This window comes from Cucurbita pepo, chromosome LG08 (assembly GCF_002806865.2).
Source record: "Cucurbita pepo subsp. pepo cultivar mu-cu-16 chromosome LG08, ASM280686v2, whole genome shotgun sequence".
Taxonomy (NCBI): Eukaryota; Viridiplantae; Streptophyta; class Magnoliopsida; order Cucurbitales; family Cucurbitaceae; genus Cucurbita; species Cucurbita pepo.
The window spans coordinates 547,721-573,176 of NC_036645.1; the positions used below are offsets into that span (position 1 = coordinate 547,721).

Below are 25,456 nucleotides of genomic sequence, written 5' to 3' on the forward strand. Positions count from 1 at the left end.
TAAGGGATCAAATTTCTCTACCATTGGTGCCTTAGTTTATACAGTGATGTATAGTTCTAATACAAGTGAGTCGGCTGCATAGAAATAAAGTCTACCAATGAAGCCTGAAGCTTGCAGCTTGCATGAGAGGGTGGGCAAGGTAGGCACCTATGGTCAGTGCAGTGATTGATAGATATGGCAACCGAATGAACTCCTTGTAGTAGTCGTCGGGCAACTTTTGACGACCATCCAGAATGGCAGCAAATGGAACGACGCTCGTTCGCCTTTTCACCGCTTCAAAATCTGCCCCGTATCGCTTTGCTAGCCTCCTGTCCCCGTTCCATACCCCAAACAGATGATGTCCTATCAACCCAATGGAAGCTGCTACTGCAACTGAGTTCCCAATCCAGACTGTGTGAGCAAGGCACCAGATCACCTGTCCAACCATCTTCAAACAGAAACCAAGATTTGGTATGATCAGTGTTTATAAAAAGGTCGTGTTTGTCCTCTCCCCTCGTGAATATCAACATCCGATCTTGAAACAGATAATCATAATATGAGATCTAACTGAATGAAGCGTTCTTTATAAAGGTGTGGAAATCTCTCCTTAACAGATGTGTTTTAAAACCTTGAGGGAAAACCCAAGGAAGACAATATCTTTTAGCAGTGGACTTGGGCAGCTACAAATGGTATCAAAGTCAGACACCAAGCGGTGTGCCAGCAAGGACGCTAGATTGAGGGATCCCACATTGATTGGAGAAGGGAACGAGTGTCAGCAAGGACGCTGAGCCCCAAGGGGAGTAGATTGTGAGATCCCACATCGGTTGAGGAGGAGAACGAAGTATTCTTTATAAGGGTGTAGAAACCTCTCCCTAGTAAACTTGTTTTAAAAACCTTGAGGGGAAACCCGAAAGGGAAAGCCCAAAGAGGACAATATCTACTCGAAGTATGCTTGAACCGTTACACATGAAATCCATTTCGTCTCCCTATCTTCTTGTTTCAAATCTTCAAACGAATTTGTTCCGTAAGATTAAACATGACTTTTATGGGAAAATAGTTTAGTTTGATTTCTATTTTGGTCACTAAGCTTTCATACTCGAGCTCTTTACAGCAGCTAACCGAATATACTTGACATAAGAAAACTTATCTAACATGCCAATGACGACGTTCATCAACGGTTCAAGCCGAAGCAATCAAATAAACAGCAAAGAAACCCTGATACTGTCATGAAATGCAATGAACATTCGAGATAATGAAACACAAACATACCTGTGGATGCCTAGTTATTCTCATGATGCCTGTTTCCCAAAGGTGCATTTTCGGTTTATCGACTGCAGCGACCTCTAGCAGATTAAAAGTAGAAGGATATAGGAAGAAGAAGGAGATAAACGAACTGAGCCACACGAGTTGATGCAATCCGGGAATGCTGTGGAGCTGCCATAACTGTACCCCGTCGTATCGATGGTTAATGAAGTACACCTGAATACAACTCCTTAGTGTAAACAAGTCAATATGGGGGTGTGCATTCAGAGAAGATAAAGGGAAAAGTAGAGGGAAGGAACCTACCACAGTGCTGACAGCCAATGGAAGAGAAACTCCTGCAAACAGAACCCGAAAAGCTCGTTCTCCAACGAGCTTCTCGCCCTGATCTCGGAGACTAGCCAAACCACTGTGGACAACAGCAAAAATGAAAATGAGGGCCAACATCACAACCTGCATAACAAAGTTCCAAGACTGAGATTCAGACATTTAGCAAGGCCATGCACGACATATGCTCAGTTCGTCCTCCCCGGTCGATGGTAAGATTTTCATCTTACAAGTTTCAGGGAAATCGCACAAGCCGCCCCTCGACTATAGGACTTGTTACCATTACACCTTTGAACTTTTAAGATCAATCCGCCCCTTTAACTTTGCTAAGCATTCCAATCACACTCTTGAACTTATAGTTCGATCAATCACTCCAGTAGTTAGTGCTGCAATCATAGAAGGATCTCTTTATTTATGTAGTGGTCGGCCTCATAGAAGCGTTGCTAGAAGCGACTAGTCGCTTCCCGTATGCCTCTTGACTTAAGGTCTCTTGTTAAATCCGAAGGGCTGATTGCTACACTTAACAAAGTATACGGATCGATTGCAACACTTCAAAGTTCAAGGGTATGATTGTTACAAACTCCATAGTTTAGGGATGGTTTATGCAATTGTTCCAAAGTTCCAGTTTCATCTTTTATACACCAAAATCACCAAATTTAAACATCAGCTAGCAATGGAATTTAGTAAATTGGAAGCCAGTTCATCCAGCTATAAACACCCATTAGCTTCAACCAAAACCAATCTTCAGCATGTTAAAGAAAAAGAACAACAAAATGATATTGTCCTGCAATCCAGCAGGTCTAGCAATGGAATTATTCCTATACAGTCTTCAGCATGTTCTAATACTCCAAAATGGAAATCAAGCTAAAGAAATGATATAGAAGGGTACCTCATGACTATCCGAAAGTCCAGAAACAGCATCCACGAAGGCCTTCCCAACACCCCCAGCAGAATTATCGATCCAAACAACATTCAACACGAACAGAACAACCCCCAAAATCACAGTGAAATAAGCCCACGACGCCAATTTCTGATCGGAAAGATTAAAAACAGCAGCGTCCTCGCCGACAAGGCCGTCGTCATCCGAGGTAGAGGTCGAACCGCCACTCTCGCTGTCTCCAATAGAAGCCTCAGCCGAAAATCGACGACGGCGGGGAATCGGTGAGGAATTGAGGGAAAAGGGAAGTTGGGGAAGGACATTGGGGGTGGAAATTGAAGAGGGTCGGAGGGTAAGAGCATCGGGACGGCGATGGCGATGGCGATGGTGGGGTTGGTTAGAAGGGGAGGGAAATGGGGGGAAAAAGAGGGTCGTGGCGGAGGCTACCGCCATTAGAGCACTGTAATCGGAGGTGGTTGTCGATGGAGAGTGGGAGGAGATGGCAAAATGAGGATTGAGGGGGTTGGGGAAATGGAAAGTGGAGAAGAATCTGTGAAAATTGGTGCGCTTCAAAGAAGGATTTGGATTTTGTGGAATTATGTATTTGCAAATTGCAGGCCTTGTCACCCAACATATAGCAATTAACAAAGTTCGACGTCCTCATTAACACTTGTTTCTTTCTTGAATCGACGTGTGACCATCACTAAATTCATCCTCTTCAGGGTCTAGCGTTTTCCTGACACACCATCTCATGTATTAGAAAAGTCATCGTGTTTCAAAAAACTCTATCAACGACTTCCTGAAAGAAGAGTAAATCTTTGCTCGAGAGAATGAGGTAAATGGTGTAATAGGCGATTGTCACCATCAGAGAATATCCCACAACGTGACTCGTGCTTGTGCAAGCTAATGGATAAATAGGGTCGATAGGGAAGGGTTGAGAGGAAGTTTGATCGAGGATAGGATTGTTAGGAGTGACAACAAAGTCGTCCAAAATTAATGTTATGAAAACTTATACTCAAAGTAGTTAATATCATATCATTGTTCCAATTATCACGTGATATTCTGTTAAGAATTTATATAACTCGATTCAATTTACTTATTCGTTTAATGCAGGAAAAGGGTACCTAACATCAAAAGTTGTTCTATTCACTTTTGTCCCATCCATCCTTTTCCACCTATGAATTATTTAATTCATGGATAGTATTTTTGTTTTAGTCGACTAAACCCATAATTTAATAAATCAAGGTATTAAAAAACTTTATTAATTATAATATTAAAAATGTATATTTTATAAAATAAAAACTATTTAAACTAATAGACTAATGGTTTTATTTTTAAAAAATAAGTGGATGAAAATTACTCTCAATGTAAATAACGTTTTATTTTCCTTTTTTTTAGCTCTTTAATTTTTCAAAACACATTTAAATCTTAGTAAAATTTTTAAATGCAAAAAANAAAAAAAAAAAAAAAAAAAAAAAAAAAAAAAAACGGAGCCCTAAATTTGATATTTTTCTGTTTTTATTTGGGCCCATAATTAAAGATTTCAATATACATATTCGGCCCATTTAACCCAAACTGGGCCCACAGTGGGAGTTGTTTCTTCTCTTGCCCATCACCGGACTGTGCTGCCGCTGGTAGGGTTTATTCACAAACTCTCGTACTTTCGCACCTCTGAAAGACGCGCGAAGCCGCTTCTGCGATTCAATTCAGCTCTTTCTTCCATCATCCTCGAGCTTTGCGAATCGCTGATCATGGCAAACAGTATGTATAACGCCTCTTTTGCTTCTCTTGCTTGTCGTTCGTTCGTTTGAATTTTGATTTGGAAGTATGATTTTGGGCTTGTTTCGTTGTTGATGAATGCGTTTGTGGTGGTGCAGCAATGGCTAGATCTTTTCTGCAGGTCGCCGTCACGGAAGAGGTGGCTTCCCCACTCCGAGTTGTTCAGATTGAAGGCTTGGTAATTTTTTCCTGTTCTTTTTCTTGTTTTGCGTTTGGTTTAGATTGAACTAATTAGAACTAATTCGTGTTATTAATTCGTCCACCACATAAACAAAACGGAAGTTTTCATTTCATACGTTCGGTAATTTTTTTATAACACAGTAATTCAGAGGATACTTTATTGTTTGTTCGAAGGTTACTGGGTTCTTTTAGTGGTTGCGACGGAGTGCTTAGCGTTATACAACGCTATTTTCCATTTTCCATTTGATAATTAGTTTGCCTTCCAATTAGGATTCAGAATTATTGTACTTTCGGTTTTGCCACATTCCTGTCGCGGCTGTATTCTTACCGGAGGAAAAATGATTATATTTGAGGCTTTGGTTTGTTATATAGGGCGAGCAATTAGTGAGGACAAGTGTTTTGAACTTTTTTTATTTTCTTGAATTCTGGTCTTGTACCCCTATGTGAAGGTAAAAACCTTTTGTGTCAACTCTACAGGTTATACTGAAGATAATCAAGCATTGCAAGGAGTTTTCACCCTCCCTTGTGACTGGGCAACTTCTTGGGTTAGATGTTGGTAGCGTTCTTGAAGTTACCAATTGCTTTCCCTTCCCGGTATGAGGAGGCAGTTTGTTTTGTGTTTTGTTTTATGGTTCAGGGATTTTGTTATACTCTTAAACCTCTTCTAATTTATTAACTTGTATCTGTTAGACACGAGAGGAGGATGAGGAGATTGAAGCCGATGGTGCTAATTACCAGCTTGAAATGATGAGATGTCTGAGAGAAGTCAATGTTGACAATAACACTGTTGGATGGTAAGCTTACGTTTATAATAGTGTATGTACATGGTGGACTTGGCATTATTAGTGGACAAATAATGTGTATATGCATGTATGTTTGTTCTGTTCATATGCATTCACTTGTTTTCTATATGGTTTATTTTTTTACCCTCCATACGTTATAATTTCTTTTTTGTTGCTCATCTANTTTTTTTTTTTTTTTTGGATTTTGAAATAGAATAGTATGCAGTTGGTACTATTTTACTTTTGTCCAACTATTGGAGGTTATGGTCCATGCCTGAAACCTGACTTTCAACTAGTCATTAGAACTGTTCTCTATTGTCTTGGTTGTATGCAAACATTTTTATTTTGTGAGTTTGGGATGTATGAGTGTAAGGTTAATGCTTCATATGGGTGTTCCTTTGGCTACATCAATACTGAAAAAAGTGTTCTGTTCCTTGGCCTCGATGATATGTTAATACACCCACCCTGCTGTGTTGGTGGAGCTCTTTGGCTGTATTGGTTGACTTTATTGAAAAATGAACTTAGAGTGAAGCTACTTTATTCCCATTGTTCATGTGGAGTGGTTGACATTTTATTTAATCATATTCAGGTACCAGTCAACCTTCTTAGGTTCATATCAGACTGTAGAGTTGATTGAGACCTTTATGAATTATCAGGTATTAGTTTAGTCACTCTCTTATTTATATGTTGTTCTTTATAGAATTCTTGCAATGATTTCTCTATTCATGGTTACTAAGTTCCACTTTATATATATTCGTTAACTCAAAAATTGAGAACTTCAAATTTTAAGGCGTTATATGTGTTCATATGCGTTAAATGTGAAATTTTGGTCAACTACAGAGTTTTTGAATCTCTTTTCTTTCTGTGTCTGGCTATTTTATTTGCTGTTTTGATCTGTTGTGGAAATTCTTGTGACAAGTTGGAAGTAGAAGGCTTCTTCCAGTGCCTTGCTTCCTTCTTGAGTATAGAAAGGAAGATCTTCCTTCTGAACTGCCTTTGCAAGGCCGGAATTATTTTGTTTCAACCATAAAGATAAGTAAGGAATCTTTACCTGGATAATTGAATTCAAGGATGAAGGTTAAGATGGAAGAAGTGTAGTAAATGATAAGTACCAAAACAAAGAAAGTGTATTTGACATATATTCTGTATGAGAAATCTTATCTTTGAAGCTAGCATTTACCCAATTACCCAGATTTTATTTTCCTTCTTTGAGGACACCAGCAATGAGGCTACTTTTTTCTACCCTATGGCACATTATTTTCATTTTCCTTCTTCAAGGTTTCACTTTTATAGGGTAGGTCATCCTATTAAAACATAACTTTGCAGGAAAATATCAGGCGGTGTGTCTGCATTATTTATGACCCATCAAGGTCTAATCAAGGCGTCTTAGCTCTCAAGGCATTGAAGCTTTCAGATTCTTTTATGGAGCTTTACCGCAGTAACAACTTTACAGGAGAGAAGTACGTAATTCTTTTGCGTTATTCTTTTAAGTAAAGTTGCTTATTAAAATTTATTTGTATTGCTGCAACAGGTTGAGGGAGAAGAATTTCTCATGGGTTGATATTTTTGAGGAAATACCTGTAAGTCACTTGGGCCTGCATCTATTCACTTTTTTAACATTATTATATAAGTTGATCGAATGATTATGTTATGTTTTTTGTTTGTTGTTTTTTCTGTGGTTTAAATCTTGTTTCTATCTTATTTTTTCCTCAATCCGTTGTTGGACCCTGTTGCTGTCTTATTGATGATTGCTCAAAAGTCATTTTAGGTTGACAAACTTTCTGAGTAGACAATGTAACCAAATATCTATCCTATCTCGTGTCTTTATAGATAAAAGTTTCAAATTCAGCCCTCATTAGTGCTTTTATGACTGAGCTTGAAGCTGACTCTCCAGTCACCCAGGTAAAATATCATTTGTCGGTCCTTTTCTTAAAAGTAGGTGATCTAGATTGTATCTTCTGTTTTCGTCTTTATTGATAACATCATTGCTATTTCAGTGTGATTATGACCGCCTACAACTTTCAACTAATCCATTTATGGAGAGGAATGTGGAATTTCTTATTGAATGTATGGATGATTTGTCGGTGGAGCAGCAGAAGGTTCGTGCCCTTTATTGAAGTTTCTGTTTTTTTTTTTTTAATGATGGTTATGTGCACTATACAATTCAATCTTTCTCTAGTTTCTGTTGTATGATTGGTTGTGGCACAATATAATTCAATATTCTTTTCCAGTTTCAATTCTATTATCGGAGTCTGACCCGTCAGCAAGCTCAGCAGCAAGCATGGCTTCAGAAGAGAAGGTGAATCCATTTAGCTCATTTAAAACGTATATTCTTAATATTCGTGTGCATTTCTGTTGCATCAATGATCATGGTTGGGAATTGTTACTTGGGTTTTTACGAAAACGGTTGTAAGATACATTTGCACATCAACATAAATTGCATGTTCACGAAGTTATGGAATCTGTTCTGCAGGGCTGAGAACATGGCGAGGAAGGCAGCAGGAGAAGAACCTCTCCCTGAGGAGGATCCTGCGAACCCCATCTTTAAACCACTCCCTGAGCCATCACGTTTGGATAGCTATCTCATAACCAATCAAATAGGAAACTACTGCAACCAAATCAATGGGTATGATGCTACCTACTACTACCAATCTTATTGTCCAAAAATGAATAATTTCATTCACTCCTCTTATCATTATCTTGGAGAACCTAATATTCTTGTTGAATGCCCCGAGAGTTGAATAGTGATTTTGTGTATTGAAAAATTTCAGGGTTGCGGGACAGAGTTTCAACAGACTTCATTTGATGAAGGCTTTGCATGACAATTAACTTTCGACGCTTTTGAAGATCTATTCTCTTTGCAGCGTCTATTATTTTTTTTAGTTTTGTTATGCATGTGAAATTGGGAAGAGTAAAACAAGAGATTTTATTTTGATATGAGTCCTAGAGTTGCTGTAATCTATTTTTAATTCAATCAAATATCATCGGTTCGATTTGCTCCATAAACGTGCTCTCAAGGATTAGGGACAGCTCTACGTGATTTTTATCATAATTTTTTTTTTTCGATGGATCGAAATCAGTTAAGTTAGTTTTGGTTGGTTAGCTCGCTTTTTCGGAGGAGAATAAAAAATAGGTTGGAATATAGACATTGTGAATTTCTTAGGATTTGTTCATCATCTGTGACAACTGGAAATTACAAAGTTAAGTTAATTCAGATCAATCCTCCAAAGGCGCAGAAGCAACTGCTCACATGGTCTTCTCCATACTCCACCGGCCTTCTTCCTGTCACGATCTCCAGAATCAGCACCCTGAACCTGTGTATGTGTACGTTCTCTGGTGAGCTAGTTCTGGGGCAAATGTGAGCTAGTTCTGGGGGAATGTACACCATTTGGAGGTATCTGTTGTTCTCCATTAGCAAGAGATGAGTTTGAACTGTCAAATAGTAACCCTTTAATAGTAACCCTTTAAGCTGATCACATTTGTATTTAATGAATGAAGTTCCAAGAAGAAGGGGAGTCATCTTGTTGATTCCAGGAGGCGAGAAAGGAAGAGGATCCCAAAAGGGAAAGGGCGAAGAATGAGAATAACAAAATTGTTGAATCAACAAAGCCGTAGTAGTAACTAATTAATATAATATCAAATTTAATACAATTCTTCAAATACAACAAATACAACTAATAAAAGTATTAGAATCAAAAGAAACAGGCATAAAATAGTTGTGAGCTCCAACGAAATAACCCGGACAAAAGTGATGTTTGAAAAGTATGAAATCATGTTCGAAAAGTTTATAGTCTGATTTCAAAGATTGAATTACAGGCCATGTTCGCAATGGAAATTCGTCTAGGAACTGCCGGAGGCCACCATTTCGGCAATCTATCTCCAACCCAAGCCCCATTCCTCGAAACTTCATCTGAAACATCAGTCAGAGCCATTGAAGTCATCATGTATAGGGGACTAAATTGGTTACGAAAACGAGATCCGATCCCAATTAAAACCCTAACCAGAAAGACCACGACGAAGCTGAATAGCACCAACTGACCTAGGAACTCCACAGTGGAACGCCGACACGAGACGGTCAATGTGCGATTCTGGTCATCGAAAGCAATCAAGGTCCGCAAATCATGGAAAGCGTCAGAAACTGGCGAAATTGGGGACGGGCTTTAAATACAGAGGAACTGACCTGTTAGTAGCGGGACACATGGATACCGGTTTCATGGAATACTCTTTCCCGTTCAACCGCATCAATCTGGGAACGACCATATACGAACAACCGATTCAATTTAGTTAAATTTGACAGTGCTTCTTCACTTACGTAATGATAATGTCTCCAAAGATATAACGTTTCCCAACCATTCCGGCAAAGATTCAACACCATCAAAATTCTCAATATACAAATATTTTAAAGCAGGGAGGAGTTCAAGTTGTCGAGGAAGTTGTGTTAAACTATTAGTTCTTGTTTCCGACAATACAAGCTCTTCAAGCGAATTTAAGGGTACGAATCGACTCCAATCATAATCCTTCATTGGCCCTTCAACCACCAATTTTTTCAAGTTATGCATACCACGAAGCCCCTTTGGCAAATTTTCAAACTTTTTGATTTCTAACGTAGACAAGTTTCGGAGATTTTGCAAATTTGGAAGGGAAATATCATCACAAAAGTTGTCTATCTCCAAATCTTCAAGTGAGCTACAAAACTCTAACCAGTTTGGTAGCTTTATCAAACTTGTACAATTTGTAATGTGTAGAGATCGAAGCTTTGGAGGACTTTGAAAGCTTGAAAATAACCTTGCATTCATAGTGTCAACTTCCAACCTCTGTCCATGAGTTGCAAAAATGTTTGGAATATTCGTTAGTTTGAGACAATAACGAATGATTAAACTTTCGAGATGAGGAAAAGTTGTACAATTCGTCAGAGTATCAACTTCTTCCCATTGCTCTAAACTGTCCATGAACCAAATATGAAATGCTTTCAATTTAGGGAATAAAGTTCTGCTGTCGCGATAATTTCCATAAAATTCGTCTCCAATACTTTTTAGTGCACTCAACTTGCTAATTTGAAGAGCCTTAAGTTTGGACAACTGTCCGAGCATTGGTAAAGTTTCACATTTTGTGCACTCGAATAGATGTATCTCAACCAAGTTGTCAACAAAAATACCGTTGGGTAGAAGTTCACCGGCAAAATTTTGAATTCTCAATTGTCGAAGGTTTTTGTGTGGTTGAAGCCCTTCCAACACATTCAAATCACTGTCGTTACATTCTTCCCTTTCAATACTCCATTTCAAACATAGTTGAGAAATATTTTCCTTTTCTACTAAATTTGCAGTCATGGCCTCCTCTTTACTTTTGACTCGCTCGAGATATAACAAGCTTAAATCACCTTTAAGGTTTTTTAAGGGTCCAAGCTCCTCGATCTTACATCCGTCATCACACCCAACTATAAAACTAGAAAGCGTTTGAAGTTCAGTCATTCGACTTAAATGTTTAGGCATTTGCTTAGGATTTATATCATACCAATCAAATTCTAAATGCCTTAAGTTCACCAACTTTGTCAACTCTGTCGGAAGCTTTGTACACTCATCAAGCTTCAAAGTTTGCAAATGGTAGAGCAAAACAATAGATTCTGGGAGATTACTTATTCCACACCCGGAAATGTCAAGATACCTCAAATGCTTCAACTTACCAATTGTATCCGGCAATTCAGTTATGAACACATGATCCATAATTAAAACACGCAAGTAGATGAAGTTGGTGATCATATCAAATGATACATTTTCACAACAATAAACTGTTCTTCTTCTTTGACGGATCGAAAGAACTTCACCACCTTCATATTTTTCATCCGTTACAAGGTCCTCTCTCAAATTTTTATCATTTGAAATAGCACATGCGACCTCGTGTATATGATCATGCATCTTACAATATTCAATTTTTCCTCTATAATCCTTTTCAACGTCTTGAAACAAGGAGCGAGACAACAACATATCGAAATACTTCTCTCCAATATCCTCCATTGTTACATTGCTTCCATTAGGTAGTTGAATAAACCCTTGTGCTATCCACATCCGAACAAGTGCTTCCTTGTAGAAGTGAAAGTCGGGTGGAAAATTTGAACAATAAGCAAAACATTGTTTCAATGAGGAAGACGGTAGACGGTCCACGCTTAATTTGATTGTGAATAAAATAAGATCTTCCTTTGGTAATTCAATTCTCACTAGATTTTCCAAAGTCGATTGCAATTCCTCATCGTTCTTGTATGATTTCACCATTCCTCCCAGCACTTTCACAACCAATGGTATGCCACCAAATTTTTTAACAAGTTGTCCTCGAATGACATCAGGAATTATTGGTATATCACTTCCAAAGACACATTTTTGAAATAAAGCCCAACAATCATCATCCGGTAACTGCCTCAAATGATGTATGCACTTCCAACATTTTGATTGATCTTTACCAAACATGCCCTCAACTCGTTCCATAGAATGGGTTCCTCGTTCCAAACATCATCAAGCACAAGCAAATACTTTTTGGCAGTCAACAAATTTTGGAGCTCCCGAAGAATGACTTCCCTTTCATCTGAGCCACCAAATGTAGGATTAAAGGATCCCACGATTGCTCTCAAAATTTTGTTGATTTTAAAAGGATGAGACACACATACCCATATGGTTGTATCGAAATTCTTCCTTATCATATCATGATGGAAAACTTTCTTCACCAGTGTTGTTTTTCCTAATCGACCTGTGCCAACAATCGTTAAAACAACTAGAGTTTTCTGACTCTCAAGGGCAAGTAGCTTATCCACTATATATGATACTTCCGTTTTCCTCCCAATGACCTCAATTTCCTCAGGAAATGAGTCCGTCTCTCGAGTTTGGTTAAGATCAATTTCAGCTTCATTGGATGTTGTAGCAACACATAGCGGAGGAGGATTTGTAGAAATGAACTCTTGTAACTTTTTAGCAACCGTTGGGATTTTATTTGCCATTTTGATATAAAATGTGGAGAATGAAATGATGCTTACCGTTTCGATTTCCACTTTGCGTCGAACATCTTCATAAGCGAGCTCATCGAGTAAATTATCAGCTTCAAAGACAATATCTTCAAGCTTCTTCACCCATAGGTTGAGGTATTCATGGTCTGCCTTCGTTCTGTCAACATTCCTTAGGATGGCTCGCGCCCTGGATAAAGCTTCCTCCAGCTTAGAGAGTTCCTCCTGGAATCCCCATGCCAGGCCGATCTGCTCAGCCGCCATAATCACCGTCTTCTTCAACGATTCCTGTACAGCAAAGGTCCACAGGAATTCCGCCATGTTTCTCTTCTCTTCTTGGATTCTCAAAGTTTGCAATTCCAGAGGATTTGTGTGCACCCGAATGAATCTAACATCTAGACTGACTATCGAGATTGAGCAGGTTTAGCAAGGTGGCCTCCAAAGGAACACTAATGAGAATAAAATAATTGATGCTTCAAGACTTTATTTTTTGTGATGCTGTCGGTCTGCATTCCAAGAATGTATTCCTTCAATACAAACGAGCTTTTCAGACCGACTTTGACCATAGAAATATTAAACTTAACTATTTCGTTATGTAAAACGTGAACTTCCTACGTTTCTATTTATATTTCGTAAGAAAACTAAAAAAAGTACTCCTGAAAAAAAGTGCCCCTTTAGGGGTACTCTACATAAAACGTGCCCCTTTAGGGTATAGAAACCCTTACACAACCTCTCGGGATCTCAACACTCAGAGAGTAGGGTTTTCTGCGTGTTTTACTTAATATCATTGGCCTCTCAGAAAGGAAAGGTGTGTCTGAAACTGTTAATAAGTTCTCCCTTACATGAAACTCTTTACCTCTGATACTGTTTTCCATCCGTGAATGGATCACAGCAAGTAATTGACGGAGCTTCTATACCCTAAAGGGGCACTTTTTTTCAGGAGTACTCATTTTAAACTATTCAAAATTTTTTAGTTTCAAAATTTCATAAAAAAGCCTTCGTTAGTTAAATGATTACTGAGATTCCCTCTAAAAATCGAACTCTCTCAAAGACAGAATGTTCCTGTGAGTAGTGGGGTGTGATTGAGGACAACTCGACTTTTAAGAAAATTGTTGAGCGAATAAGTGCTCATCTTTTTACGTCATCCATCATCTTTGCCTTTCAACTCTGCCTTTCATAAGCTTTTGTCTAATCCATGGCCTACAGCTGTTGCTATGTTATGTTGGATATTATTCTTATTCGGTTGGTGGCAAAGAAATTGGCTGTTGATCCCCTTATCTTCGAGAAGGGTTATGCTATGGCTCTTCCTTTAACCTTTCATGCAGCCCCTGCCCTCTATCCTCTATTCTCCCAGGCACCATAGGTCCTACATGGGGTATCAATACTATGGTTTAGTGCTGCCAACTTCGCGATGATAGGCCAATTTGCTTGTTGGCACTTCGACTATCTATACCAAAATTCTATACGACTTCTTCCATACTTATTTTATTCGATTTGTCTAAAGAAATCAAGTTTGAATTATTCATTTATGATATGTGTCTTTGTTACTCTAATAAGATGAAATTATGAACGTTCACGCTACTTGGTACTTCAATCAAAGTGTTATAAAGAAAATTATTAGAAGATATAAACAAATAATGAAGCTTTTATAAACACAATCAAAACCAAAATAAGAAAAAAATCAAATCAAATTGAATTGAATTGTTAATTAAGTGTCGATTATGCTTTCAAACCAAACCGTGAAAACGATAATAAATACAGTGACAAAATTAATGGAATACAATTAAAATTTAACTTAGGCTAATGTAAATACTAAAAAAAGTACAAAGAAAAGAAACAAATGTAAAAATAACCGTTTTAGAAATATATGAAAACAGGCTACATGAGAAACTTTGGCATGTTCAACGCTCCCTTCACTAAGTTCAAGCTGGAATCACTCAAACTTTATAATTTCAGAAGATTAGCCAACTAACTCTAAGAACCTCAAGATTGGACAACTGTCCCAGCATTAGTAAAGTTTCACCTTCATTTTTTTGTGATGTAATCGGCCTGCATTCAAACATTGTATTACGGGCCAATTTTTTAAGCTTCTTAGATTAATTTTGCAATTTCCAAATAAAATTAGGAAAAACAAAGCCCATTTCAAACAATTTATTAAAAAAATTGAATGTAAATTAAATTCAGAGCTATATGGTTCAAAGATTCACCTTGATTCTTTTACCAGAAAGAAAAGAAAGAACACATTAATTAATGAATTATTGGATGGATGAGGCAATTAATAAATAATGCTAAAGTTGATGAATATGTAGATGGAGTATGAACATTTGGAGGAAGTGTACTAATAAACAAGTATGAAGATTTTGAGGCGCAAAGGATTTGACAATATGAATCGCCAATATTTGGAGGAAGCAGCTTGATGAGAGAAAAATAGAGAGAGAGAGAGAGAGACGGGATTAAGAAGGACATACCAAACCAAGAGCTTCTGCAGCGGTCCTATGACTATCTTTACCACAGACACTAATGAACATATTCATCAAACATTCTCTCTGCTCTACCTTCAAGTGTTTCTTCAAGCCTAGAGTCAACATCTCCATCTCAGGCTGGAGAATCAACAAAGATAACATAAGAACATTTCAGAAACAACCCTTTACAAAGATGGTTCAGAATACATACAGACGACTCGTCCGGAGGAAATGTCTGGACAACGTGACAGATCTTCAACAACTCCGCATCTGCTTCAGAATGTCTGTCTTGCATCACTAGAGCCTATAGTAAGATGTAATTAACTCAGTACATCCTCTTTATGGTATAACAAATCATATAAATTACAGGGGAAACACATCAAAGAAGAGAGCAGAAAGTTTCTCCGTGGCTAAGTGATGCAAAAACTCTTTGGGTGGCTTTTAACCGCTCTTCTTTTTACTTTGGTGCCAAAGGAACTCGAGGATCTTCAGCAACACCTCTGGTTCTTGAATCAATTACCAAATTTAAGACATATAAATATACACACTGTCTAAGCCTTCGCCACGGTTCAAACCCAAAATATGTTAGCATGCTAACAGATCATCCTAAAGCTTTTGTCCAGCATGTTAAAAATAAGCTTGAACTAAAGAAAAATAGACCAACGTTCTTCAAGATTCTTGCACATAATTCCATCTTTGTATGTTTTCTCATTGCAAGATTTTAGCAACAAAAATGTGAGAGTTACCCCAGGCATTACAAGATACAAGCATTTGATATAGTGAATGCAGTGGAAATTGTAAAAGTATTTACCCAGGCCTGTAAAAAGCATGAACGCATTCTAGCAGCAACAGCAGCCGAAACTATCCTAGCAGCACGAGTATTCTCAATGCCAATGTCCTCAGCGAGTCCAGCAAGAAAACTCGGACCATTCTCACCATTAATGAGAACTGAGTTAGGGTTAATTGGAGTCCTGTAAATAAGTTACAAATACAGTCATATGAACACCAAAGATTTCAGTGTGATCACATTAATAAAATCCAGAACTAGAATTTGAAATTTGGCATGATTCATCGTTTTATAGAGCAAATATTTATAGGAGCACCAGTATAAAGTTCACCTGCTATAGATATTAAAAACAGAGTCAACAGATGCTCGATAGAATGAATCGCGCATATTCTCTGTGTTGAAGGACACTTTTACTCCAGACATCCTGCATATTTGACGCAACTGCTCATCCATTCAGGAAAACAAAAGTGCAGGCAATCATAAAAACATCAGCTATGGCAAAAGGTCAAGTGCTATTCATGAATGTTCAATAATTGCATTGTAGGAGGCATGATAAACCATAGATGAAAGGGAAGTAAACTCAGTATACCAGCAAATTACTGTATAAAAAATTAGCCAAATATAGTTAAAGAACGGCACTCACATGTAGAATATCATCCTCCATGAAATCCCGCCCACTCATTCTACTGTCCACGAGGGCTGGAAATCAAGAGGGTAAGTTCAGCTTCAAATTGCAATCAAGAGTATAACGTAATGGCAATGTGAAATTTGTACATATAAGAATTCTTTGTGCACTAACCTCGTACTAATCTGTCAGCTTCTATCTGATATCCCTGCCTATTCGCCGTGGAAATCCGTCTAGGAACTGCCGGAGGCCACCATTTTGGCAATCTATCTCCAACCCAAGCCCCATTCCTCGATACTTCATCTGAAACATCAGTCAGAGCCATTGAAGTCATGGATATGGGACTACCCAATATCCCAAAACGATTGTTCTTCTTCGACATAGCTTTATCTCGCACAGTTCCAACAACAACCTCTCGTCCACCGAGGCTGCGGTCCCTCCTCACCACAGGAGAAGTATACCCATAACTAAATTGGTTACGAAAACGAGATCCGATCCCAATTAAAACCCTAACTAGAAAGACCACAACGAAGCTGAATAGCACCAACTGACCTAGGAATTCCACAGTGGAACGCCGACACGAGACGGTCAATGTGCGATTCTGGTCATCGAAAGCAATCAACGTCCGCAAATCATGGAAAGCGTCCAATCCAGACGACAGAAACTGGCGAAATTGGGAACGGGAGTAGTAGTAGACGGAGTAAACAAGAGAGGAGGCTTCGGCGGTGAATTGATCAATTTCAATTACAGTTTGGAGCTTCGAGTCAGAGGAGGATTCGAGGGGTGATTGGATGGTGTGGAACTTAGCGAGCTTGTTTTTCCGGCGAGGCCGACGGCGTGGTTTGAAGCAGGAGAGAGTGGTAAAGAGTTGTCGGGGCTCCGGCGAGTAGATGCGGCAGCGGAGGTGGCGGTAATGGCGGTGAGAAGTGAATGGATATGGAGGAAAGCTGCAGAGAGTGGGTGTGGTTTCCATTAGTCCATGTAGAGCTAAGAAATTGGAAGCTCTGTTCCGGTTTGTATTCGAGAGAGAAGGAGAGAGAGAGAGTGGCGGTCCGTACTTACATATATATAGCTTTTCGCGGAAGTCTACAAAATCATACCTAACAAAAAAAAATAATAAATAAATAAATAAATTAAATTAAATTAAATTAAAATTTTAATAAATAAGACAATATTTTTTTAATTGTAAAATAAATAAAAATATTCACCTCAGTTTGTCACTACGGAGTAAGGTGAGTATTAAAAATACCCGATAAACATAATCAAAATTAAGGAACTTTAATGAACAGCTACTCGTATGCACGACTATTTCATCACCTCATAGTGAACTGTATGGTGGTAATTACGAATAAACAATTGGGTAAATCACGACCAATTACTGGAAGGTGACTATGGTGAAAACTATGAAATACCTAACTTGAAACGGATCCGTTTCTATTATGACATTTTGTAAGTAGGCTCGAGCTTTTTCCACAGTAATTTTGAATTGTGGATTATTTTATTATCTAATAAATAATTTAATTAAAATAGATTTTATTTTCGTCCATTTTTAAAGCAAAATTATGTTAGAGGTCGATGTTTAGGTACCTATATGTGTGTGCGCGCGCGCGGAATAGCGGAATGCATCTAGCCAGTGGCACGTCCCTGAATTGCTCTTCTCTTCGTGTTGAGTTCAGCCATTTCTGTCTGCACTCTCAGGTTCTTCTCTCTTTCTCCTTTCATTACTCTAACTCTTCGTTATGCATTCGTATTCCTTTAATTCTGCTGTTTTCATTGCATAACAACAATAATCGCCTGCAATTTGCTGCTCTCTCTTATGCTCATACTGATTTAATTGATGTAAATCTCTGTCTCTTTGTTATGTTCCAGGTTTTTATTAGATTTGTTCTCGAAACCTTGTTATTTGTTGTTCTGGTTGATTGATTCATTGATGGAACTTCATCTGGATCTTGTATGACTTTTCTCAATTTTTGCTGCGCTAACCCTAGGATTTTTGTTGATTGAAGTTGCTTTGCTGATCTGATCGGCCTGTTTCTTCTTGATTTCGTTTTGAAATTATGCAGTGAAGGCAGGGAGGTGAATTTCAATTGTCAGTAGATATGGTTTCCTTTGAAATGAATGATCGCAAGAGTAAGTTTACTATTTCTTGCCGATGGACTATCCTGTAAAGTGGATCGGTTTCTCCTTTCAAGTAATTAGCTATTGGTTTAGGCCACTTGACTATTACAGTATTATCGTTTTATTCTGTTTGTAGTTTGGTAATTAGAATGTTTGGAATGAGTGTTCTGTTGGTCATAGGTTTGAATATGGGGAATCCGGCGTTGGCAATGGCCATGCGATGGAGTTTTCGATCACTTAATCTAGTATTGTTGCTTCTCGTCTGTATTTGCTTTCTTGGAACCGAAAATGTGTTGAAATGGAATTTTTGGTCTTTAACTAAGTTTAGTGGCTAGACACCATTTATAGACATTTTTATCCTATTAAGTCATAGATTGCTTTCACACATATTCTCAATGCTACGTATTTAGTTGATTTTTGCGTGTCTACTTTGGCAATATTCACGCATATAGGAGTGAAGCTGTGTGGTCTTTTCTAATTGTTTTGTCTCTTATATGGAATTGTTAATTTGTAATGGCATTAACGAGGAAATTTTCAAATGAGCAGAGATTGGCCTAGGACTGACAGGATTTGGGATATTTTTCTCATTCCTGGGAATTGTATTCTTCTTTGACAAGGGATTACTTGCCATGGGAAATGTAAGTGTAAAATTTATATTTTTCTCGACCCAAGTAAAAAGATTTATAATGCTTGTTTCATTTCAATGTAAACTCTTAACACTACCACTTTTCTGATTCGCTGAATCAGATCCTGTTCTTCTCAGGAGTAACTCTCACCATTGGACTCAAGTCAACCATGCAATTCTTTATGAAACGTCAAAATTTTAAGGTCAGTGCCAGAGATAGATACTCTTTTCCTCATACTCGTCCTTTATCGTGCATGCATTTTTTTTTTCATGACAATATGCTATTCATTAATTGTGCAGGGAACAATTTCTTTTGGTTTAGGGTTCTTCTTTGTTATCATAGGATGGCCAATCATTGGCATGATATTGGAAGCGTATGGTTTTGTTGTTCTTTTCAGGTTTGTTGGAACCATGTGGCTACAATTTCAATTTGTCTGTATATGTCTTTCTAATATTGGGCTGTGCTGAATGTTGATAAATTATACTGTGCAGTGGCTTCTGGCCAACATTGGCAGTCTTTCTTCAGAAAATTCCAGTTCTTGGATGGTTATTTCAGCAACCATATGTCAGATCGGTTGGTTCATACTTCTTTTAGTAGTTTTTTTTTATCAGTTGTTTGGATCTTTTGATCTGCTGATTATGTTTCCCCTTCATGGAGCCTTTTTTAATATTAATTGTTTCATATGCAGTCACGTTATTTTATTGGAGTTACATTATAATATATTGTGAGAAAAGCATAGTAGGAAATTTGCACGGGTCATCTCTGCTGCAAAGCTAATAGGTGGAGGATGAGTTCGGGAATAATGTGGTTGAATGAGAGAAATTTGGGGGGAGGGGGAATTTATAGGCCATGAGTAAGGTGGGGGTATTAGGAATGTGGAAATTTGGAATCTAGTGTATGGAGAGCACTGTGGTCTCTCAAAGTACCTCAACTTTGTATCTTTGGGTTTTCAGTATGGAATTTTTCTAGTTTATATCATATTGGCATCAGAACAATGAAGTGAAATTCTTAGAACTCAAGGACACAGTTGTACAATCTATAGACAAATCCAGTTCAAGTAAGGTCGTCAGAACAGTGAAGTTTTAGGAATGGTCAGATTAAAAAGATGGAGATGGGACTAGAAGTAGTAGAGTTGAAAACTGTTGGCATCAGACCATTATTAAGCATAAACTTACTACTGTTACGAAGGAGTTGAATAAATCATTGGGTAAGGCAATGAAAACATGGGTGAAGCAACTAAAGACAATATGGCAATCATTAGAAGCTTCAAATCCTGGAAATATTTGTGAGGATGCCCGAGGTCTACATTACAAGTGCTAGTTTAGAAGTGCGACTGATCAGATGGTCAGTAATTTGAGACACAAGTTTGGATGCTGGGGATTTTGATATATGTGAGATCCAAATGCTTGTGTCAAGTAGTACAATGTTTCATTGTCAATAGATTACACAAATAAGAGAAACTAAAGATTGCTGCATTATGTCCTGAGCCAGATGCATTTTTTTTGTGTAACATCATTGATGGAAAACATGAGACTTACCAACAACTAGGAAAACAAGCTAGTATTGAAAATTCATAGCCAATCATGGCATAATTGTCATGTCGTTGAGGCAACTCAAGAAGAGCAGCATCTCATGGAAGGATGCAAGGTGAGATGCTTACGAGAAGCTGAAGACAGTCAGCATTGAGGCACTGTTAATGCTGGATCAAAAGGCCAGTGTTTTTCTTGAGTCCGATTCTTCCTTCTCTAATATATAGGCACAAGGCAATTAACGAGGACGAAATAATAGCCATAGTGTTGACTTGGATTAAATGGAGACCATATTTATTGGGTTGAAAATTTGTTTTCAAATGGACCTCATAAGTCCCAAATTTTGATCGGATCATAGATTGGTAGTGTCATACCTTCCGTGAATCGCCAAGAGTAGTTAGGAGAGAGTTTTGTTGATGTTATATGTGTATGTCTACCCCTGGGGGGAGTTTATGTTTAGGTGATGATGGTTATATATTATTTCCTTATCATAATGAAGTTCTAGCCAAGTTTCGATGAGTCTCAACATGGCTAATAGTTTTTCCCTGGTGTCTGAAATGATACCAAATGCTATATGATAACATCTTAGTTTACATCATGCTAGTCTAAATTCTTAGTTTGCATTTGTATTTACTTTCATGGACTAGTTAATCTGCAGGTGTCCAGACCAGAAAGTTTTGTTAGATTGTTTGAATTCGGAGTACACGTGCATTCTTCTGGACTGCAGATTTATGTGTTTTTTTTTTCTGTTACAGTTCTTCGACAAATACCGGGGTAGACGTGTACCGGTTTGAGCAGGGAAGTTATAAATCTGTTGGTAGGTGAAATTGTAAGTTGTAAACCACTCTTGGTTGGAGTCCTAGTTTTTTGTTCAGGTGGCGAGAGTAGAAACTACNTTTTTTTTTTTTTTTTTTTTTTTTTTTTTTTTTTTTTTTTTTTTTTTTTTTGGTATTCACATGAAAAAAATTGAGCCAAATTTTTATGGGTTACCAATTTGCATCTTTTTCCCCAATATGTTCGGAGGCAGGGATTGATGCATGCATGTGTGTGTAGTCCTTGTCTTGGATGGTCATCCAATTCTTTATTCAAAATTTGGAACGAGAATTAATTCTTGACTTAAGACTTCATATAATTTCAATTTGGGAGCTTGAGAAAATTATTACCATTTGCGGTTTGGTCAAAATAGCTTTCGGTTTGGATTGGGATATTTTTTTTCATCAACAGACTAGTTCATTTTGATTTTTGAGTTNAAAAAAAAAAAAAAAAAAAAAAAAGAAAGAAAGAAAGAAAAGATTGGTTTAATTTGAATAGAATCAGCTTTCTTTTATCTTTCTATGTATACGAGGAGTGTGCGAAAAGGGAAAATACCCTATTTGTAGTTCTACAACAATATTGAAGGCATACTTCTCGAAGAGGTACTAACTTAAGCACTAAGGAGTGTTGAGCAAGAGTACCACTCAAATAATACTCTGCTTAGATATCAATCGACTTTACCTTGACCTGAAAATATTACATTCAAAAACCTGAGATCAAGCGAGATCTAGAAATATTACATTCAAAACCTGAGATCAAATTGACCAAATCGATGTAACTACATTACCAAATAACATTTAGCCAATTTTGTTGGTTGTTAGTCTCAAGTCCGAGCCAAACGCCTTTCATTTTCTCAAGATATTATGATCACAAACTGGACCCAATGTCACTGGTTGGCAAGAGAATCTTCAAATTTTCAATTCGATTATTTTCCTTATATATATTTACATTTACTTCTTTATCAATAAATCTTTTAAATTCAAACAGAATTGTCGACAAGGTGGTTCATGCCAATTTAGATAGCATCATCCATATGGTGTCCTGGCAGATCCTGAACACATCATCCACACACAGTAAATTTCGTCTTCACACAAATCAATTAGAGGAAAACTAAAAGGGGAGAGAAATTCAAAGCAAGAAAGCTCTTCCACATAATTTTAGAAGGATCATAGATGCCTTCCCAAAAGCCAAAATAACCTATTGTTTCTCCAAAGGAGATTGTCATCTTTCTTTGTACATAGAAATAATACACAACCCTCCAGCGAGCAATCTGATGCTTGTACCATAAACATACACTGACAACATATACGTACACAACAATAAGAAACAAAAATATCTACAACTGTGGGAAGATGTCCATTTTTCCTAATCTTATCAATCAAATTGAAGAAAAAAAGAACAAAAAAAAAAAAAACTGTCGAAGTCGATTTGAGATCAGATTGTGAGGGAATGGATACTTGATTTGAATACCAATCTTTAAGGGAATGGATACCAACATTGCACAAAAACTTGGGAGTATACCACACCTATCGACGCTTTTGGTTCCTTAGCCTAAGACTTGATCTTCTACTCTCAGGTTTATCTGTGATTGCATCAACTTCCTTTTCAAATCTAAAAGTAAAATCGGTTGTTGACTTATAATTTGAGCTACTTTTAACTCTTGGTCCAGTTCTCTTTCCAGAGTTTTCACATGAAGGGTTACTCTCCTGGTCCTTTTTTCTCTTGTGAGAGTCTGATATGAGCCTCTCTTTACTTCTGTTACTAGAATTTTTCAACTTGGTCATGCTTCTTGTGCAAACACTTCTGCTTCCTAGATTCTGGGGTTCAATTTCCACCGTAGAATCAGTTTCTTGACTACTGTGCAATGGATCCTTTACATCACTATACTTCCTCTCATCCCGGAAACCTTGCTCGTCAACGTATTGATAGGAATTCACTCGTTGAGGTCTTCCTTTCAGGGTTTCTAGTCCAGATTCAAATTTTTTTGTTGGACTACGACTTGAATTTCGGTTCGTCATAAAGAGGCCATGACTAGATTTTTCACAGGAGGACAAAAAGAGATCTCGCAACCTAGTAACTGCAAGATTGTCTAAATCAGCTTCAAAATCATGGCTTCTACCTGGATGGTCAGGATGAGAAGTACTTCCTTTAATACACTTGAACTGGGATTTTTTATCCGAACTAGAACCCATATAGTCTTTCCAATTGAAGGGAAAACCAAGAAGGAAATGATTGTACACCTGCTCAAGTTGTATATCGTTAATTTTCCTAAGTTTCAAGAATATTCAGGAGGGCAGGATATGTTTATATGTTCAGCCATCAGTAACGGGTCAAGAACATAAAGTTGGGAGAAATAAGAACAATGGTCTGCGTACATACCTTCGGAGGAAAGCCATTTTCAAGCGTTCGTGATCTATTTATGAAGCCACTGACAGTAATGACAATGCCATCTATTGCCTCGAGAATGCTGGCTTCATGTCTCTTAGAAATCGCTGCAGAATAAAATACTCTAACCCCAGCACCTCTGCAATAATGAATCGGAAAAATCTTTGAATACAGAGCATTAATCCCCATAATCGAAAGAGAACAGAGGTGCAATAAACCATGTATACAAAATAATGAAGAAGAAACAGCACAGATACGATCCGAATGTACGAGATAATGAAAACTACTATCTTTTAACACAATCAGAACAATGAAAGGAAGGTCAATCATTAATTAAATTCCTCAGTCTTGGAAAAAAAAGAGTATTCATGACAAGTGAAGGGTTTCACTTCTGCTCCTTCGGCAAATTTTATTTTATTTTATTTTTATACACGTGAGTGTCTAAGTCTACATTTGCTTGCACTTCGACTGACTTCACGAGACAACGGTCTGATTCTACTATATTTGGTTGTCAAGATAACTAATAACATATTCAATTCTAGGTATGTGGGCACCATAGCTTGGACTCATTCCCGTTAAGCCCTTTATCACCCATGGTGGTTTTATTAATATCTTTAATCATTTCCCTTCTCAAAGAATTAATTTTGGGTCCATGTTCGTAAGAGGAAACCTGAAAGCAGATGGATATTTTTTATGGGCAGGATACCAACATCCGTTGATGATTTTATGCCAATTGGAAACCAAAAACACCAAAGACCTTCCCCACAAATTTGTGGCTAACTAATAGCTCATAAAATTATGATCAGCTCTTCTCCCATAAAACATACCAACAAGGAGATAACATGATATCTCAATGTCTTGTCTGAATGTTTAACTTTAAACTGCAAGCAACCACCAAGTCAGGAGGCTTATAATTCCAGATTGTATGATGGCGAGGAACCAATAAGTAAAGGATGGAAGAGGACTCCATTCTAGCACGATAGCACATGTTTTTCCTGAGTAATCTTCTAAACTTAAGGTTTCACTCCTCCTTTCTACAATGCCAGACTTTTCATGGATGGCTTCCAGTATTAACAATTGAGGTAAATAAATAACATCAAACTATTAATCTTAGAGAAAAATGAAATAGTGTCTTAAATCTTCACCAATTCATTATCTAGTTTTCAATCAATTTCAAAACTTCACCAAGTCATAGTATAATTCCTCTCAAATTAACATCAATATAAAATTTTAGAATACAGATAAACCAGGGAATATAGATACAGATTATCTTTAGCAACGATATTCAGTCACTCAATTATGGCATGGCCTTAACTATATCTCATTAGATACCACGCATTTCCCGAAGAACAACGAAAACGAATACGAAGCTGAAATGAAAGAGTTAGGGGAAGCAATGTCTTACTCTCTGGAAGCAAACCCTCCGACAGCCAAGCCCTCGCCATCATCAACCTTTGTGAGCCACCAATCGTACAGAAAAACCTAAGAGAGAAGGAACACACAGAAAATCAGAAAACAAATCATCAAACATGAGAAAGTGTTCGACTGAGGGAGAAGTCAACTAAAACGTACTGATTTGAGTGAGGAAGGAATGATAGATGTAGAACAACTAAGCGGTGTTTTCGGCGTAATGGCGGTGGCGATCGGCGGCCGGTCGGTCTTGAAGGGGATAGAGTGGGGAGTGGCAGCGGCGGACTTGCATCGCGTTCTCACCATGGTGGCCGACGGGCGGGAAGACGAGGAAGAATTGCCATTTTTGGTTTCGCCTCATTTTTATTATTATTATTATTATTATTTTGAAAACTTTAATTTTCTTTTTCTCTCTCCATGAATTTTTAGCCAAATTAAAATAATATAAATTTTAAAAAATAAAATTAGTTTATAAGCTAATTTTTTATAAATTAAATTATTATAAAAATTATTATTTTGTAATTAGTTACAA

The 25,456-nt window shown here is 37.6% G+C and overlaps 5 protein-coding genes across 17 annotated transcripts; 2 read left to right on the plus strand and 3 right to left on the minus strand.

Moving 5' to 3' along the window:
- LOC111800986 (15-cis-zeta-carotene isomerase, chloroplastic) lies at positions 1–3,043 on the minus strand. Its single transcript, XM_023684933.1, has 4 exons — positions 2,456–3,043; positions 1,546–1,692; positions 1,249–1,458; positions 1–427 (listed from the first exon to the last, which is right to left on the minus strand). Exons 1-4 carry the CDS (start codon positions 2,894–2,896, stop codon positions 92–94), a joined length of 1,134 nt encoding a protein of 377 aa, XP_023540701.1. The 5' UTR covers positions 2,897–3,043; the 3' UTR covers positions 1–91.
- Positions 3,044–4,060: 1,017 nt separating this feature from the next.
- Positions 4,061–8,250, plus strand: LOC111799888 (eukaryotic translation initiation factor 3 subunit H). The gene is made up of 12 exons (XM_023683383.1): positions 4,061–4,204; positions 4,321–4,400; positions 4,880–4,996; positions 5,093–5,196; positions 5,774–5,840; positions 6,511–6,644; positions 6,716–6,764; positions 7,015–7,086; positions 7,182–7,283; positions 7,416–7,483; positions 7,658–7,810; positions 7,956–8,250. The coding sequence occupies exons 1-12, from the start codon at positions 4,195–4,197 to the stop codon at positions 8,011–8,013; spliced, it is 1,014 nt and encodes a 337-aa protein (XP_023539151.1). The 5' UTR covers positions 4,061–4,194; the 3' UTR covers positions 8,014–8,250.
- Positions 8,251–8,776: 526 nt separating this feature from the next.
- On the minus strand, positions 8,777–17,094 carry LOC111799886 (disease resistance protein RGA2-like). Of its 12 annotated transcripts, none has more exons than XR_002815928.1 (10): positions 16,218–17,094; positions 16,062–16,117; positions 15,750–15,859; positions 15,443–15,602; positions 14,843–14,935; positions 14,638–14,769; positions 12,203–12,696; positions 9,365–9,430; positions 9,224–9,272; positions 8,777–9,094 (listed from the first exon to the last, which is right to left on the minus strand). XR_002815928.1 is itself a non-coding variant. In XM_023683381.1 (8 exons), exons 1-7 carry the CDS (start codon positions 17,014–17,016, stop codon positions 9,368–9,370), a joined length of 1,413 nt encoding a protein of 470 aa, XP_023539149.1. In that variant the 5' UTR covers positions 17,017–17,094; the 3' UTR covers positions 8,777–9,272; positions 9,365–9,367. The 12 variants fall into 12 exon arrangements, 3 of the variants coding, with proteins under 3 accessions (XP_023539149.1, XP_023539148.1, XP_023539150.1); XR_002815927.1 differs by having other exon boundaries at positions 9,186–9,272; XR_002815931.1 differs by having other exon boundaries at positions 8,777–9,272; positions 16,218–16,510; positions 16,596–16,687.
- Positions 17,095–17,618: 524 nt separating this feature from the next.
- Positions 17,619–21,209, plus strand: LOC111799791 (vesicle transport protein GOT1-like). 2 transcript variants are annotated; one of them, XM_023683271.1, is made up of 8 exons: positions 17,627–17,741; positions 17,913–17,994; positions 18,107–18,173; positions 18,708–18,799; positions 18,909–18,989; positions 19,087–19,184; positions 19,279–19,360; positions 21,072–21,209. In XM_023683271.1, exons 3-8 carry the CDS (start codon positions 18,143–18,145, stop codon positions 21,108–21,110), a joined length of 423 nt encoding a protein of 140 aa, XP_023539039.1. In that variant the 5' UTR covers positions 17,627–17,741; positions 17,913–17,994; positions 18,107–18,142; the 3' UTR covers positions 21,111–21,209. The 2 variants fall into 2 exon arrangements, with proteins under 2 accessions (XP_023539038.1, XP_023539039.1); XM_023683270.1 differs by lacking the exon at positions 17,913–17,994 and having other exon boundaries at positions 17,619–17,741.
- A 1,047-nt stretch (positions 21,210–22,256) lies between these two features.
- Positions 22,257–25,297, minus strand: LOC111799806. The gene is made up of 4 exons (XM_023683286.1): positions 25,087–25,297; positions 24,920–24,996; positions 23,509–23,653; positions 22,257–23,369 (listed from the first exon to the last, which is right to left on the minus strand). Exons 1-4 carry the CDS (start codon positions 25,228–25,230, stop codon positions 22,656–22,658), a joined length of 1,080 nt encoding a protein of 359 aa, XP_023539054.1. The 5' UTR covers positions 25,231–25,297; the 3' UTR covers positions 22,257–22,655.
- Between the last annotated feature and the right edge of the window lie 159 nt (positions 25,298–25,456).

Bases quoted from the DNA above. Each gene is read 5' to 3' on its own strand.
- LOC111800986 (XM_023684933.1), bottom strand. From the start codon at position 2,896: ATGGCGGTAGCCTCCGCCACGACCCTCTTTTTCCCCCCATTTCCCTCC. The intron at 1,693-2,455 runs GTACCCTTCTAT...TTTGTTATGCAG, and splicing joins GACTTTCGGATAGTCATGAG to GTTGTGATGTTGGCCCTCAT. The intron at 1,459-1,545 runs GTAGGTTCCTTC...AGTTGTATTCAG, and splicing joins CATTGGCTGTCAGCACTGTG to GTGTACTTCATTAACCATCG.
- LOC111799888 (XM_023683383.1), top strand. The intron at 6,645-6,715 runs GTACGTAATTCT...TTGCTGCAACAG, and splicing joins AACAACTTTACAGGAGAGAA to GTTGAGGGAGAAGAATTTCT. The intron at 6,765-7,014 runs GTAAGTCACTTG...GTGTCTTTATAG, and splicing joins ATATTTTTGAGGAAATACCT to ATAAAAGTTTCAAATTCAGC.
- LOC111799886 (XM_023683380.1), bottom strand. From the start codon at position 11,660: ATGGAACGAGTTGAGGGCATGTTTGGTAAAGATCAATCAAAATGTTGG.
- LOC111799791 (XM_023683270.1), top strand. From the start codon at position 18,143: ATGGTTTCCTTTGAAATGAATGATCGCAAGA. The intron at 19,185-19,278 runs GTTTGTTGGAAC...TATACTGTGCAG, and splicing joins GGTTTTGTTGTTCTTTTCAG to TGGCTTCTGGCCAACATTGG. The intron at 19,361-21,071 runs GTTGGTTCATAC...TTTCTGTTACAG, and splicing joins AGCAACCATATGTCAGATCG to TTCTTCGACAAATACCGGGG.
- LOC111799806 (XM_023683286.1), bottom strand. From the start codon at position 25,230: ATGGTGAGAACGCGATGCAAGTCCGCCGCTGCCACTCCCCACTCTATC. The intron at 23,654-24,919 runs GTAAGACATTGC...TCATTATTGCAG, and splicing joins GGAGGGTTTGCTTCCAGAGA to AGGTGCTGGGGTTAGAGTAT. The intron at 23,370-23,508 runs GTATGTACGCAG...CAACTTGAGCAG, and splicing joins AAAATGGCTTTCCTCCGAAG to GTGTACAATCATTTCCTTCT.